At 54.2% G+C, this 15,438-nt stretch overlaps 1 protein-coding gene across 1 annotated transcript; it reads left to right on the top strand.

The window, feature by feature from the left end:
• Positions 1-1,020: 1,020 nt before the first annotated feature.
• Positions 1,021-14,640, top strand: LOC111145418 (growth differentiation factor 10). Its single transcript, XM_022500293.1, has 3 exons — positions 1,021-1,321; positions 10,621-11,546; positions 13,659-14,640. The coding sequence occupies exons 1-3, from the start codon at positions 1,021-1,023 to the stop codon at positions 13,848-13,850; spliced, it is 1,419 nt and encodes a 472-aa protein (XP_022356001.1). The 3' UTR covers positions 13,851-14,640.
• The last annotated feature ends 798 nt before the right edge of the window (positions 14,641-15,438 follow it).

The raw sequence follows: 15,438 nt of genomic DNA, 5'->3' as shown, positions 1-15,438 counted from the left end.
AATTTGAAAAACCACGTCCTTTTCCAGGACAATCCTGATGACTACATGTCCAAAGATTAATAAAGACCTTTGATGTGCTTCTTCAGCAACTGGAATCATCGTTGCTAAAACCAGAGTCAGTTAATGGACTAATTCCGAATTTTAATGTGGATCTTCTTCCAGTTGCCCTGGGTTGGCTGAATTTTGGGGTTTTGAAAAGATTTCTCTTTTCAGAAGCTGCCCAGAGAGGGTCCGTGTTCCCCTCACTCATGCATTTTGGATACCCTGCTCAGAGCCAGCCGGGGGGGGGGGGGGGGGGGGGCACTCACATCCCCTTTCGGGTCCTCACAGGGGACCTGTCATCTTGCAACCACATAGTCATCACATGCCATTACAGGGGCAACCCGGCAGGCGGGCCCCCCTCCCAAGGCCGCCCCAGCCCCCGCGCAACCCTGCCCAGGCTGCGGCGCCAACACACAGGAGCCGGCCGGGTCCTGGGTCTCTGTCTCTTCGCAGGGGAGCGGGGAGCGCGATCGCCCACGCCCACGCCCCCCACACTCCTGGGCGCACACTCGGGCGCACACCCCTGCGCGCGCACGCCGCCACACACGGGCGCACGCACACCGCAGCCAGCCCAGGGACTACCTTGTCGGCGGCGGCCCCGCGTGGTCTGGGGCGCACAGCCGGTCCCCCCGAGGGCGCCGCCGGCCGCCCCGCCCCGCCCCGCCCCTCGAACCCGCCAAGCCGGGCGTGCTGTGGAGTGCAAAGTTTCGCGGCGCTAGTCCGCAGGGGCGTCGCGTCGGCTCGAGCTTGGCTCGGCTCCACGGGGCTCCAGACGGCCGTGACCGCTGGCCCGGGGCTAGCGCGGCTCGGACAGACCTGAGCGCTCGGCTCCCACCCCGCTCCACTCCGCGCCCTGCGCGGATCTCGGCACCCAGCGCCCCTCGCGCCCTCTCGCCACAGGGTCGGTCCGCAGCCTCCCGTGCGCCCGCGCGTTCTCTCCTCCTCCCCGGCTTCGACCCTTCGCCGCCGCCACCCACCATGGCCCGTGGCCCTGCTCAGAAGACCCAACTGCTGCCGCTACTGCCTCTGCTTCTGCTGCTGCTCCGGGACGCGGGAGGAAGCCACCAGGCACCCGCCTGGTCCGCCCCGCCTGCAGCCGCTGATGGCCAGGCTGGAGTCAAGGACCCCTGGCGGTCCCCGGGGGACGCCGCCACCACTCTGGGCCCTGGCGCCCAAGACATGGTCGCTGTCCACATGCTCCGGCTTTATGAGAAATACAGTCGGAGGGGCGCGAAGCCGGGAGGGGGCAACACGGTTCGAAGCTTCCGGTCCCGGCTTGGTAAGTAGAGGGGGTCCCAGACACCCCATCCTCTCCTTCTCCCCCTTCCTCACTTGTTCATCTTCCCCACCACTACAGCCACTTCTCTTCCTTCTTTTCATAGATTCATTCATTCATCCTTCATTCATTCATCATTCACCAAGCACTCTGTGTCAGGCCCTGAGCCTCCAGTGGTGACACCAGAGTGGCAGTGACACATTCCTGCTCCTAGGGTGCTGCCAAGACTGGGAGGATGTCCCCCTTGCTGGTGTAGAATACCCCATACACAAGACTTTAAGCACAGTGTGGAGATGGTTCTGGGCTGGGGAAGCTCATAGGGCTCAGTTGTATCGGCACTTGGTGCATGAGAAGGGCGCAGAGTGGGACCAGTCAGGTGGGCATAAGGCAGCTGGCATGAAAGTACCTGACCCGGGCTCAGGCAGGGAGCGTGCAACTCTAGCTGGGGGCACTTAATAGGTTCTGGGGCTGGGCACACAAAGTGAATGGAGAAGGGCCTTGGGGTCTGGTCTTGGGTACACACATTGAGGCCTGCAAGACACTAACATGAAATGTTCAGACCACGGGGGTTTGAGGAAGGGTCCAGAAGCTTGGGCAGTGGGGGGGGGGGTGCACTCTCCTCCCACCCTTGCTCCACCTGGGCAGATCCTTTCCCCTGTCCTCACACCTTGGATGGAGCTGGACAGAGGTCACTTACAGAGTCCTCCCTGCCCTGCTCCAAGAGCACTTCCAGCCTGCGGCCTCAGTCGTCTGCCAGCCCAGCTGGCCTACGTCTGCAGGCCCTGGGCAAGCAAAGAGGAGGTGCAGCCTGATGGCAAGGGTGGCTGGAAAACCCTGGTTACCATAGAGACCACCCATGGTCACAGAAAGCCATTCCAGAAAGTGCAGGTAGGGGTCCGCAGCAGCCCTTGTGGGGGAAAAGGCCACTCATCGGGAGAAAAAAAAAAAAAAAAACTGTTTGTCTCTAGGGACCAATCCCTCTTGAGGTGGAGAGGAGCAAGCCCAACATTGGGGCCAGACAGTCTGGGATCAGGTCGGCCACCTCTCGACTGCTGGTTGTGGGACTCAAGGTGACACCTGTTGCCTGGGAAGCTTGGCCTTGCATGATGGTGTGCTGGGGAATGCCTGCCACAGAGAGGCCTATGCCCCCGTCCTCCACTGAGCAGACCACTGGGTACGGTTCCTGGACTCCATCCTCCCTGGTACTTTTTCTTCATCACATGGGGTCCATTTCCAGAGCATCATTATTAAATTAAGCCACTCAAGAATCATCTAGCATGAATATGACCTTGGGCAAATCATTAAACCTCTGTGGACTTTACTGTACTCATCAACAAAATAGGCAAGTCATGCCAGTGTCTTTCCTGTGGGGTTGCCCAGAGCTTAGCACTGGCCCAATTAGGTGTCCGTGCATGTTGTTCCTATGGAATTACAAAGCATTTGTGTTCATATAGGTGTACACCTGACCCTGCATCCATTACTCAGTCCTCAGAGCCTTGTAGTTGAGGAAAGCAAGGTCAGCGAGGTCCGTCCTGCGACAGGGGTGAGCATGTGCTCTGAGCACATTCACTGCTGCAGCCCCCCGCCCCCCTGCCCCCGCATGGAGGTGCTCGATCTTGTCTTTCTGTTTGCACAGAACAGGGGTAACACAAGTAACACTGACACATAGACGTTAACCCTGAAAAGGACCTGAGGACAGTGCTTTACATCCAACCCTCCCATTTTACAGATAAGAAAACTGAGGCTGGGCTAGGGGGCCATCCACAGCAGCAGGGGCTGGCATCTCCCATGTGCCAAGCGAATGCCATTCCCGCTGCTAGCCTCCTCTTCCCACCTCCATCAGAACTCAGCCCAGGACTTAGGACACAGAGGGTACAGCAGACTATTCTCTGGGAGATCAGGAGTATTGTGGACCAGTCTGCGACTGTCTGACAAATCCAGCATGCTTATCTGGAACCATCTGACAGCCATGGGTACAAGTCCCAGCTCTACCAGCTTTCTCCCTCTGAGTGTGGGTTTCTGTGCACACAGTGCAGAGGGGAAGGGTCAGTAGGATGAGGGGGATTTGTGCCTCACAGCATAGAGGCAGGCAGTTTGGTTTCTCACCTCCTCCCTTGATTCATATCATCAAGTGGTTCACACCCCGCCCCCCTCAGAGATGCCTGCTTTGTGAGCCACTCCCCCGGGGGCTGTGAGGAACAGTGAGCCTGGGCAGGGACCCCTCATCTTCTGGATGAGGCACCAATGTCGGCGGGGGGGGCTTTCGCTCCGGTCCTGGAACATTCCAGCACCATCCTGTGGCATGACAGTGGCCTCTGCAGCCTCGGTGCGGTAGGCCCTGCGGCCCTGGAGGCAATGGAGCCAGTTGCTCGCCGGCCACCAGGCAGCATGGCTCAAGTTCAGAGTGCTGGCCGTGAGCTGGGCTGTGAGCTGGACTGCGGAGCTCCAGATGTTGAGTCTCCAGATGTTGAGCTCCAGATGTTGAGTCCAGCAGGAGCTGGACTAGGGCAAGGGGCTAAACTTGGCCATGACTCAGTTGTTCTTTGTGTTTTGTGTTTTGTGTTTTTTCACTTCTAAAATGGGGCTAGCAATGCTCCTTCCTTATAGGGTTTTTAAAATGAACTGAGGTATGTCAAGTGCTTAAGACAGTGCCTTGGGTGTGGGTTCAGTAAATTTATTAGATGCTATTACTATTACTTTAGCTACCCCTTCCTCCCTCCCTTCCATTGCTCCCTAAAATGTGTCTTGTTCCCTATTAAGCCTACAGCAGTGGAGAGCGCTTCGGAGCCTGACCCTAAGGCTTAAGGTTAGACCTTCCCCCCTGTCCTAAACAACTGTGTTTAACGCTAAGCTTTTCCACTGACCTGTGTGAAATTGGGCAATTTACTTAACCTCTCTGAGCTTGATGTCTTCATTTTTAAATGAGAATAATAATACATACCTATCTACCCACAATGCCAAATGTCACGTTTGTTCAGTTCCCCAAGTATTTCCTGAGCATCTCATTAGGTGGCAGGTGCTGTGAGCTCAGAGGACACAAAGATGCACAGACCCTTGGCCTTGTCCAGAAAAGTGCACGAGCTGGGGGGAAGTCAGAAGTAAGCGGGAGAGTATCAGCGGCAGAACAGGGGACACAATGCCTTGGGGAGGGGCTGTCGGTCTGCTTGGGAGCCAAGGGAGGACACTGGCCCAGCAGGGGGGAGGGCTGGCGGGGAGGGGCCAGCAAAGCCTTCGCAGAGCTTGTAGGGCTCCAGATAGACTCTGAAGGGCAGGTGGTGCTTGGCCGGGTGTAGAAGTGAAGCAGCCTACTGTGTGCTGGGGACCGTGAGGAATTCCGTTTCCGTGAAGAAACAGTGAGAGCAGAGAAGCAGGAGCTGGAGGTGGACCAGCAGGCCCAAACAGGCCATTAAGAGTCTTGATGGGCCTGAGTTTGGCTGCAGCACTGGGACGGTGTACGGTGTGGAAACAGTGGTGGGAGAAGAAGGGCAGGGAAGGGGAAGAGGAAGGGGAGAGAAAGAGGGAAAGAGAGATGCAGGAGGTGGTAAGAGAAGAGTATGAAATCAATTCACACTTACCTGGAAACCATAGAAAATCACTGTAAAGAAAAGAAGTCATTCCTAATCACAAACCCAAATATGACCAGAGTTAATAGTTTAGTGGAATATAAATAATAAATATTATATGTGACATAAATATATTACCATATTCTATACATTACATATTATATATGCATCCTATTTTACCTTAGTAGGATTGTATCTTTAACATGTAGGTAAAACTTGCTATATCCTAATTTACTTTTTTTTTTTTTAAAGATTTTACTTACTTATTTGTCAGAGAGAGAGCGAAACCGCACAAACAAGGGAGAGCAGCAGGCTTCCCACTGAGCAGGGAACCCGATGCGGGACTTGATCCCAGAACGCTGGGATCATGACCTGAGCCCAAGGCTGATGTTTAACCAACTGAACCACCTAGGCATCCCGCTATATCCTCATTTAAAGTCACTTCTTTTTTTCCATTACTGGTCATCCTGAACTGTTTTTCATGCCTTTCCTATGTAATTATTCCTATGTAATTATTCCTATGTAATTCCATGTAATTATTCCTATGGAAATGGCTTCCTCCTGTGGTCTTGACTTTTTCTTACTGACAAATAGAGAGTTTTTTGTATAGTAAGGATGCTGACTCTTCATCTATAATAGATGATTTCCTTGTGAAGCATGTGGGTGACATGAGTGGTGACAGGGATCTGGGGTTGCGGTGGCAGTGGAGGTAGGGCCACGGGTGAAGACAGTGGTGGAGGGACGCAGAGTTCAGGATAGTTGTGGAGAAATAGGACGCCAAGCCAGCAGGAGCTGAGATTGGTTAGATGCAAGAAGAGAGAGCCCGTGGGACTCTAGCTCCTGCTGGAGGGGTGGACGGGTGGCAATGCCTCCCGCTGGGCATGAGGACAGGGAGCAAGGACGTGGTGCCTTGAGAGCAGTAGCAGCTGGTGACACCACACGGCCAGTATGCTCTGAGCATGTGTTGGGTACCAGGCACCATGGTGTGAGCTCAGCAAAGATGATCTTACAACTTTAGGAAATGCCTACAAACCCTCTGCCCAGTTTACAGATGTGGAAACTGAGACCCAAAGAAGCTCCATGATTTGCCTAAGGCTCCGCAGCTAGTAAGTGATGTAAGCAGGATTTCTTCTGAGGCCTGCCTGAAAATAGACACTTGATACTTTGTCATTCTCTTCCCTTCTGTGCAGCACCCCTGGTGACCCGTGGCTCCCTTCTTCCAGCTTACATTAGTGATTGAATCTTTAGCCCCACATTCCCACTCTGGTCACCCTGATGGCTGTTTCCAGGACAGTGGATGAAGGGACAAATCTCCACATGGCTTAGATTCTATTCCTGTAAGACAGAGCAGACGGAGAGTCCTCTTGGCCTGCAGGTTTGCCAGGAGGTTGCCTGGAGCGACCCATGGATTGGAGCCACCTCTTCCCACCTCAGATTCCCTGCTACTCTTAGGAAGAAGACTGCATGCCCACAGAGTGGGCCCAGTTAGGATTCTAGGATTTCTAAAAGTCCAAAGAGAGAATAGCTCATCTAAATAAAGTTAGTCCTTTCTTTCTCAGAGAGTTAGAACTCCAAAACATCCACATAATGACTTGTGTTTGCAAAATGTTTTGTACTTCACAACACCTGGTCTTTGTTACATTCGCTGTTAGGTAGATCACCATTTTGACCTGAGTAAACAGGGGAGCATGGCCTTGGGATCAGACACGCCCTGGCCTGCCCCTTTGCAGCTGGGTGACTTTCAGCAAGTTAGATATCCTTCCTGAAGCTCCATGTTTTTCCAGAGAATAAATGACCCAGCTGCTCTCCTCTTAGTGAAAATGGGGATCAAGCATGCATACACACTTGGACCTCTATAACTGGTAAACGATATTATTCCCATTTTAAAGACAAGAAAACTGAGGCTTAAGCGGAAGTCACTGGACAAAGATCCTGCTGCCCAATGTCTCCAGTTGATTTTGTATCATTAGCTCCATCTTCCCATAGAATGAGGCTTTCTGGACTTCTTTCAGAACGCGTTTGCTGAGCCTGAGGGCAGCAGGCCAGGGATTCCCCTTTGTTAACTGAAGCAGATCTAGCAAAGGCTCCATGCTTCCCCGCCATTCACCACTCACTTGTGGGCCCTGCCTCTCACTCACTCAGTCTTGGGGCTAGGATCTGGGGATGCAGCCGCGCACAGAGCTGGCAAAGCTCCACTCCCTTGGAGACTGTGTTCCATGGGGGAAGAGAAATAACAACAAAGAGATACGTATCAGGATGCTGAGAAGTGACATGAAGACAAATGAAGCAGGGAACAGAGTGATGGGTTTCTCTTCGGGCCACAGGAGCCAAGGGTGCCCTTTAATAGAGATGCCCTTTGAGTGGAGAGCTGAAGGCAAGGTAGTGGGCTCAGAGGAGGAGGGGTGGGACGATGGCAGAAGGAACAACCTAGGCAGAGCCCCTAGTGGGGTAGCTTTCTGTTGGAGGGACCAGGAGCCAGAGTGACTGAGGCAGAGATGGGGGTGGGGAAGGAGGAAGGCCAGGTCAAGCAGGGCCTAGGCAAGGGGTTCCATTTTGCTTTCGGGGCAATGGAGGACTGTGAGCAGGGCAGTGGCCTGTGAGTGAATGCATCCAGCATTCCTGGGGCCTCACTTGGATAGTGCTCTGTAAAGCTGTGACACGACAGCAGAAGGGCATCATCACGATGGTCCATCTGTCTCATCCTTGGGCTGAGCCCCTCTGGTCAACTTTTCCAGGACCCCAGTCTGTGCAACACTGAACCCAAAGTAGGAGTTTCCTAAGTGTTTAGCGAGAAAGGAGGAGGCTGAGAGAGAAGGAAGAAAAAGAGAAGGAAAAGGACAGAAGGGAGGGCGGGGGAAGGGAGGACCTTTTCTTGCTGACCATGAGACATGGCACCAGCACACTTCACAGGAAATAGGGACAGCTCTTAGGGGCTTCTCCTTTGAGGCCTGGGCTTATGCAAGCTGGAGACTTCATGTAGGTTCCTCTTCTCTCGTCACAGCCCAGAGACCCCTGCATGGCGGGCATGCAGACACAGAAAGCAGAGCCAGTCTCTGTCCCTTCACATGCTGGGGAATGGACATGACCCATCTCCTCCTCCTTCCCACAGAGAGGGTTTCCAGGCAGCACACTGTCCCTCATGAGGGACAAGCTCCCTATGGCAAAAGGTGTTCAAGCCACACAGGAGAAGGACACCTGTCCTGAGTAGGATTGATCAGGCTGGGTGACCTCAAAGGTCCCTCCCCCATCAATCTCAGAGCACACTCTCCATGGTTCTCTGGCTGAAAAGGAGCTGTATCTGCTGCCCCTCCCCCACATCCTGTGCAGGAATAACCGTCAGGGAAGGCCAGTCCCCCTTCAGGCACTTCTTGCTCCTCAGGGGCAGGCCTCCTAGCACCGTCCTTAGGCTACACCTGCCTCAGGCCAAAGCTGCTGTTCCTGGTATGGTGGTCACAGTCGACCTTCTTCATAGACCTTCCAGTCCGTTAGCTCATCACTGGGAGGGTGGCTGAACTGCCTTTCCACTGTGGAGGCCGATCCCTGTTGCCCCAGTCTGCTGTGTCCTTCCTCACCAAAGGCTGGAAGTTCCTAGGCCAGAGATGCTTGCCGCCAGCTGCAATGGGCCAGCTCTTCGGAAAGTGTCCAAAATGTCTGTCCTAGAGCCTCCTAACGCATTTCCTAGCAAGGAATCTGTAGCAGACAATAGACTTCAACTAGATGAAAGACAAAAAACACTTTATCTGCCTTGTTAGCTGGGTTACAACTCAGATAATTTGGATCACTGGAGGGATACCAAGTTGGTGGAGGGAGAGCTTGCTTGTTCTGCCAGCCTTGGTCCTTTAGATGAAAGTGGCAGGGAACCATACTTAGGGGCTCCTCCTTGGTGCCCAGCATACTATCTATGCTATTTACTTAATCCCACAAACAATCATGTGACACAGAGATCCCACTATCCATCTGAGGCAGATGAACTTGGTGTGGTCCTGATGTGGCCTAGAGACCTGGTTCCTAGGGCCCTGTCTAGCTTGGAGGATGAGGGGGTTGCACTCTTGGTGACCTTTCACCCCACCCACACATCAACTGTAGATACATGACCTTGCCTGATGGTTAGAGTCCTCTGGGATGCTGGCTAAAACACAAATCCCTTGGCCCCATTGTCCCAGACCCTCTGAATCAGCATCTCCAGGGGAGGAAGGCAGAGAGCAGAATGTTGGGGAAAGCGCAGATCTGGAGCCCGAGACACCGAAGGTTGCAGCGTCTGGAAAGGCCAAATTTAATCAGCCGTCAAAGCCCTGCGCTGCTCCTTATGTGTGGAGCACGGTGAGGGGCTGCCACTCTTGTCCCGTGGGTTTGCTCCGAGGGTCAGGTTAGGCAGGGTCTTTAGAGTGTCATCTGAATCTTGACTAACATTTATCAGGTCCTCCGTGGATATGCTATTTCCTTCCTTCCTCTCTTTCATGGTCCCTCAAGAGTACATGGCAGTTGCTAATCGCAATAGAAGGAAACAACCTTAAAAGGAAGATTTTGATTAAAAAAACAAACAAACCCCAAAACAAAAAACAAATCTCAGCTGATTCTGTGGGTGCAGGTGTCCGGAAACCAGGCCCTTTGAGGCTGGTGTCCCTGCACACATACACAGTCCTGTGCTTCGGAGCTCTGTACATGGGGCAGCTTTACCCAGCAGTCTGTACCCGCGGACAGACACCTGGCAGCAGGAAGTAGAGCAGTGGGGGAGGCAGCTACCCTGGCAGCTCTGGTCTCCCGCCAGCCTGCAGGATCACAGCGAGGCCTGGGAACAACTCCTCCCTCCTACCTGAACCCCCCAGAGGACATGGCCATTCAGAGAACTCATGCAGCTGTGGCTCAGCACAGCTTCCTGGGGCCACAGATGAGGGTGCTGTGCCTCCTGGCCCTGGGGTACACCTTGGAGAACCAGCCTAGAAGGAAAAGGTGCTTGACAGCCCCAGGGATGTCGGACCTGGAGTTTTCTCAAGCTGCAGACTGGATGTTTGAGGAATGCCAGGCCTTCTCATGATATGGGCCTCTTGAGGGCAAAGCTGGTCTTTGTAGACTTTGTCAAGTGGCCTTGTGCAACCCTGAAATTGCTCTTCCTTTGTCAAACAAGCTTGACAAGCCCTTGGGCAGACCATGTAGCAGAAGCCCAGACCACTGCGCCCTCAAGTCCAGTTTCCCTCAGAAGGCACTCAGCACATGGCGGAGTCAGGGGTGCTCAGTCTCACTCACCTCGTTTGGAAGAATGACCGCATTTAATATTTGTGAACTAGAGGGCTGGGTACATACGGTGGGCGAGGGGGCGCTCTCACAGGGTTTGCACCTGACTCAGAGCACCCCAAAAACCTGGCGCCACCTTCTCTCCTCCCCAGAGGCATCAGTGGCATTTATGCATTTGTGCGTTGAGGGTGCTTGAGTGCGGGAAGAGGACACACAGAGGTGTCTGACCACCCCCCATCTGCTACCTTTTCCTTTTTGTAATAGGATAGTAGTAAACCCCAACCCCTCTGACCTCAATTCCTCATCTGTTCCTTGAGGATCAGTAAGGGCGCCCTCCTCAGTTTACTGTGAGGATGACCTGAGATAGGAAGGCCTGGCTGGCCTGGAGGGGCTCCCTAAATGGACACACTTCCTCCATCCCAGCCCTGGGTGGGAGACCCCGTGAACACTGGGACGGACCTATCTAAGAAGGAACCTAACCTGTTGTGGTCTATCCTGCCCTCACAGAAATGGTCGACCAGAAGGCTGTGTATTTCTTCAACCTGACTTCCTTGCAGGAATCAGAAATGATCCTTTCAGCCACATTCCATTTCTACTCGGAACCTCAGTGGCCCCGGGCACGAGAGGTACCCTGCAAGCAGCGGGCCAAGAACGTGTCATGCCGCCTCCTGCCCCCGGGCCTGCCCGCACGCCAGCACCTGGTCTTCCGCAGTCTCTCTCGGAACACGGCCACACAGGGGCTGCTCCGCGGGGCCATGGCCCTGGCGCCCCCGCCACGGGGCCTGTGGCAGGCCAAGGACATCTCCCCGATTGTCAAGGCAGCCCGCCAGGATGGCGAGCTGCTCCTTTCTGCCCAGCTGGATTCTGGGGAGAAGGCCCCAGGGGTGTCCAGGCCAAGCCCCCATGCACCTTACATCCTCATCTACGCTGACGACCTGGCTATCTCAGAGCCCAACAGTGTGGCAGTCACACTGCAGAGATATGACCCCTTCCAGGCTGGAGACCCAGAGCCTGGCACGGCCCCCAACAGCTTGGCGGACCCCCGCGTGCGCCGGGCCACTCAGGCCACTGGGCCCCTCCAGGACAATGAGCTGCCAGGGCTGGATGAGAGGCCGGCGCCTGCCCCCCACGCCCAGCACTACCATAGGCACGAACTGTGGCCCGGCCCTTTCAGGGCCCTGAAGCCACGGCCAGGGCGCAAGGACCGAAGGAAGAAGGTCCAGGATGTGTTCATGGCATCCTCACGGGAGCTGGACTTCGACGAGAAGACGATGCAGAAAGCCCGGAGGAAGCAGTGGGCCGAGCCGAGGGTCTGCTCCCGCAGGTATCTGAAGGTGGACTTCGCAGACATCGGGTGGAATGAATGGATCGTCCTGCCCAAATCCTTCGATGCCTACTACTGTGCGGGGGTGTGCGAGTTCCCCATGCCCAAGGTAGGCTGTCTGAGCAACACCGCTGCGTCCAGCCCCTTGCCTGGCTGTGCCTCCCAAGCTCTGCCCCTCCTGGCAAGTCTCGCTGCCTTGTGACCTATTTCCCAGCTGTGAACTGGGCATTAGAAGACCTCCCATCTCTATTCAAGGTGGGAGTGGGTAGGCAGAGGTCCTCGGGAGTCAGCCTGTCAGGGGAATACAGCCCACAGATGGATGAAGTTTGGCTGGGCTTTTGAAAGGGCTGACTTACTCAGTTTGAATTTTAAATCTGAACATGTCTTCTTTCGAAAAGCAGAGAATCCATCCCCACAGGTGTGTGTTCCCACATAGCAATGGCCTTACAGAGTTTGATTACATGCTGCTCAACCCACACTCCCTACACCGTAGGCAAGACAGGCCTCTGAAGCCCCTTCCTCCGCAAGGCTCTCATTTCTGTTCCTGGCCTGGACCTCAGGGCGTTGGGGTCTGTGACCAGCAGAGTTGGCCTCAGTGGCTTCCTAGGGACTCCTCCCCACCCCCACCCACCCCTGCCTCCCTCAGAGGAATGGAGACCCAGGGGGCAACTAGCTCTCACTGCACACGAGTCTGCAGGCAACACGGCACGCGGCTGTTTCATCCACCGTGCTGGCCCTGGGTTTGCAGAGTCTCCCCTTCCCTGCAGGCTGGATTGCGGCTCTGTCCATCCATCTCCCCACAGCCAGAGCTGGGTGGGCTGGCTGCCAGCTGAGGTCGGCCCTCCCCACGGAGTGCACACTTTCCTCCTGCTTAGCTCCTCTGCTGAGTTCCAGGTCATTCTTTCCCCTTCCAGAAAGGAAGTCCGTGCATAAATCCCAATTTGAATGTAAATAAATCAGTCGCTGGGATTTCCAGCCGCAGACATGGGGCAGCATTAACCTGCTTGGGAATTAAGGGGCTTTTCTTGCATGTGCAAGGGAGAGGAAGGGAGGTGATGGACAGAGAGGCAGGTGTGGGCTGGCAAAACCTAGCACAGGCCTGGGCAGCTGCCGGATGAGCAGTGAGCAGGCTCCAGCTGGCTGACCCGGCACTCACCTTATCAGTCTGGCTGGCTGCCTCCCGCCTTCCCTGACAGCAGCCAGAGCCCACAACTCAGACATCCCTACCTTGCTGTCCTCCCCGCAAGGGGCCTTTCTCATCAACGCGCTACATATAAAACTTCCTTTGGCCTGCAGTGAGCTGAAACTCCCATGACTTGGTCCTGTTTCTCTTGTTGGAAGTGCTTGAGAACAGCCTTCTCTGTGTTTGTGGCTGGACCCCCGACTCCTCTGGGTGTGCGAGGCTGCCCGGGGAGGGAAAGAAAGCCTGCACGGCACATGCAAGCATGGGTTCCAATTTTCTATGACTTTTGGATGCTTCCTAGCTGAGGGGTCTTGGTCAAGCTACTTAGACATTTCTTTTTTTAAAGATTTTATTTATTTGACAGAGATCACAAGTAGGCAAAGAGGCAGGTAGAGAGAGAGAGGAAGGGAAGCAGGCTCCCCGCTGAGCAGAGCGCCCGATGCAGGGCTCGATCCCAGGATCCTGAGATCACGACCTGAGCTGAAGGCAGAGGCTTTAACCCACTGAGCCACCCAGGCGCCCCTTCTACTTAGACATTTTAAACCTCCCCTTATTCACAGGCAAAATTAAGGTAATGCCACCCCATAGAGTGGATACTATGACAAGATGGGGTGGTGAGGTGGGGCAGCCGCTGACACCCCACAGTTAGACCCATCTGGGAAATGTGCACTTCAGCCCACTTGTGCTGGTGCACACATGCCTGTGGGCCTTCCCCTCCAGGACTAAGAACACGCTCCCACGGGAAGCGTCCAAGGGCTCCTTGGGGATGTGCGATACGCAGGTGCCCCCAAGTGGTCATTCATGTAGGGATGTGACTTCCCTCCCGGAGACCCAAGGGGCAGGAAGGCCTGAGGCTTTGGCACACCTCCCTGGGACTCAGTCTGTGGCTGACTTCAGAGGAAATGTGTGCCCCTGGAATCTTACCTTTTCTTCTAGGTGGACACCTTTTCTGTGGCCTCTATCGGGGACGTGCCGGTGGCAGAGCGGGTGGGTGAGGGCTGAGCGCCTAGGTAACTGTGCTCCTTTCCTGCCTGGCAGATTGTCCGCCCGTCCAACCACGCCACCATCCAGAGCATCGTCAGGGCTGTGGGCATCGTCCCGGGCATCCCAGAGCCTTGCTGTGTTCCTGACAAGATGAACTCTCTTGGGGTCCTCTTCCTGGATGAGAACCGGAACATGGTTCTGAAGGTGTACCCCAACATGTCTGTGGAGACCTGTGCCTGTCGGTAAGACCAGCCACTCTGGGGTGGAAGGAAACCGCCCTGCCCCACTTCCAGCAGGGCAGCATCCTCAGGGCCTTCCAGGGTAAGGGCTTCATGAGGGATACAGCTGCATATACGGGGCAGAGCTCACAGGCACCCTCACCGGGTTCCAGAAAGATCTGTCCCCCAGGGCCCATTCTGGAGTCTCTCATTGCTGATGACTTAGCCCTCCACATGCCAGTCTGAATCCCCTGAAGGGAATTAGCCCTTGCCTGAAGGCTGCTCATGGTTCATCCCCTCTGCTCTGAAGACCCGAAAGTCAAATGTGGCCACCGTGTTGGCTTTTGTGACCATCATCTCATAACCAGGGAAGAAGGCTGCAAATGCGAGGACACCTGCTCTCGTCACAAGGAATGAACCTCTGTTCAGACAGTCAGTTGAAAACACTTTGGGCCACATACTGATACTGAGACGCAGCGCCTCAATAATGATATGAACTTTGGAAACTCTACTACAAAAGCTTTCACACATATAGTATGCACGTATAACCCATTGTGGTTTTTTTTCTTAATATATATTTTATTTTAAAATAAAGAGAAGGGAGTGGACACCATTCCCCACAGAGGTAATCAGGCTGGTTAAGTGTACATTGTTTAAATCTGTTTATTGAAATAACACGTGCAGTAATATGTTGGAATACTAAAAAATAACCAAGATTTTTATATTTTTGTAAGTTATACTTTCTATACTGTAGATTGTGTATGTCATGTGTTTTATGGAAAGCTAATAAATTGAAGGTACAGTGGTATCTTGAAAAACTGAATGTCACCCATTTCAGAATATGGATAGATCCCCACCTACAAATATGCCATCTTGGTGGCCGCTGGGCCTTGGTTAGGAGCGGAGAACCCCTAGGCCTCTCTACACCTTCTTGTCTCTATCCTAAGCTCTGGAAACCAGCTGCCCCATGCCTTCCAGCATCCTACCCGCCCACTTTGCTGCACAGATGTCATCCTGGACTCATCCAGGCAGGACAGGGCCCCAGGCAGGCACAGTGGCCCCACAGAGCTTCCTCACCTCCTTAATTTCAGAGGGGACACTGAGCAATGGAAAGATGTCTAAGACATTTAAAGGAAAATCTGAGGTGTCCTGGGTAGAGAATTCTTACTTGGGGTAGTTCAAGCAAGAGATTCAATCGGAAGCAGTCAGGAGTATCTCCTAAGGTCCAGGGGCTCCTGCTTCCCCATCAGTGGCCCCATCCCAAAACAGCTTCCCATAAATGGTTTTCTTACCCCCGAGCTGACAGCACCCCAAGCAGACATCAACTCTAGTGCCCAAAGCTGACTGACCAGCATTTCTGAAGGAGAATCTGGGTCCGACTTGGGGCAGGTGTATAATAGCCCTTCAGGTGGGACCTGAGACGGTGATGCAGCCCCAAGTGTTACTCGGAGGAATCTGAGAAGCCATGAGCAGTGCCCTCAGGGGACACTTAGGAGCAAAAAGGAATCCCATGGTATCTATCTTAAGTCAGGCTCCTGATCTGAGCGTGGCTGGGCAAGGGATAGATGAAGAAATGCTCCCAAGAGAAACAGGCAAGGATGGGGGGAAGCTGGTCA

The sequence above is a fragment of the Enhydra lutris genome, unplaced genomic scaffold (genome assembly GCF_002288905.1).
Source record: "Enhydra lutris kenyoni isolate GAN:26980312 unplaced genomic scaffold, ASM228890v2 scaffoldscaffold12, whole genome shotgun sequence".
Taxonomy (NCBI): Eukaryota; Metazoa; Chordata; class Mammalia; order Carnivora; family Mustelidae; genus Enhydra; species Enhydra lutris.
The sequence above is the reverse complement of the archived record's forward strand: the minus strand, read 5'-3'. Positions and strand labels throughout refer to the sequence as shown.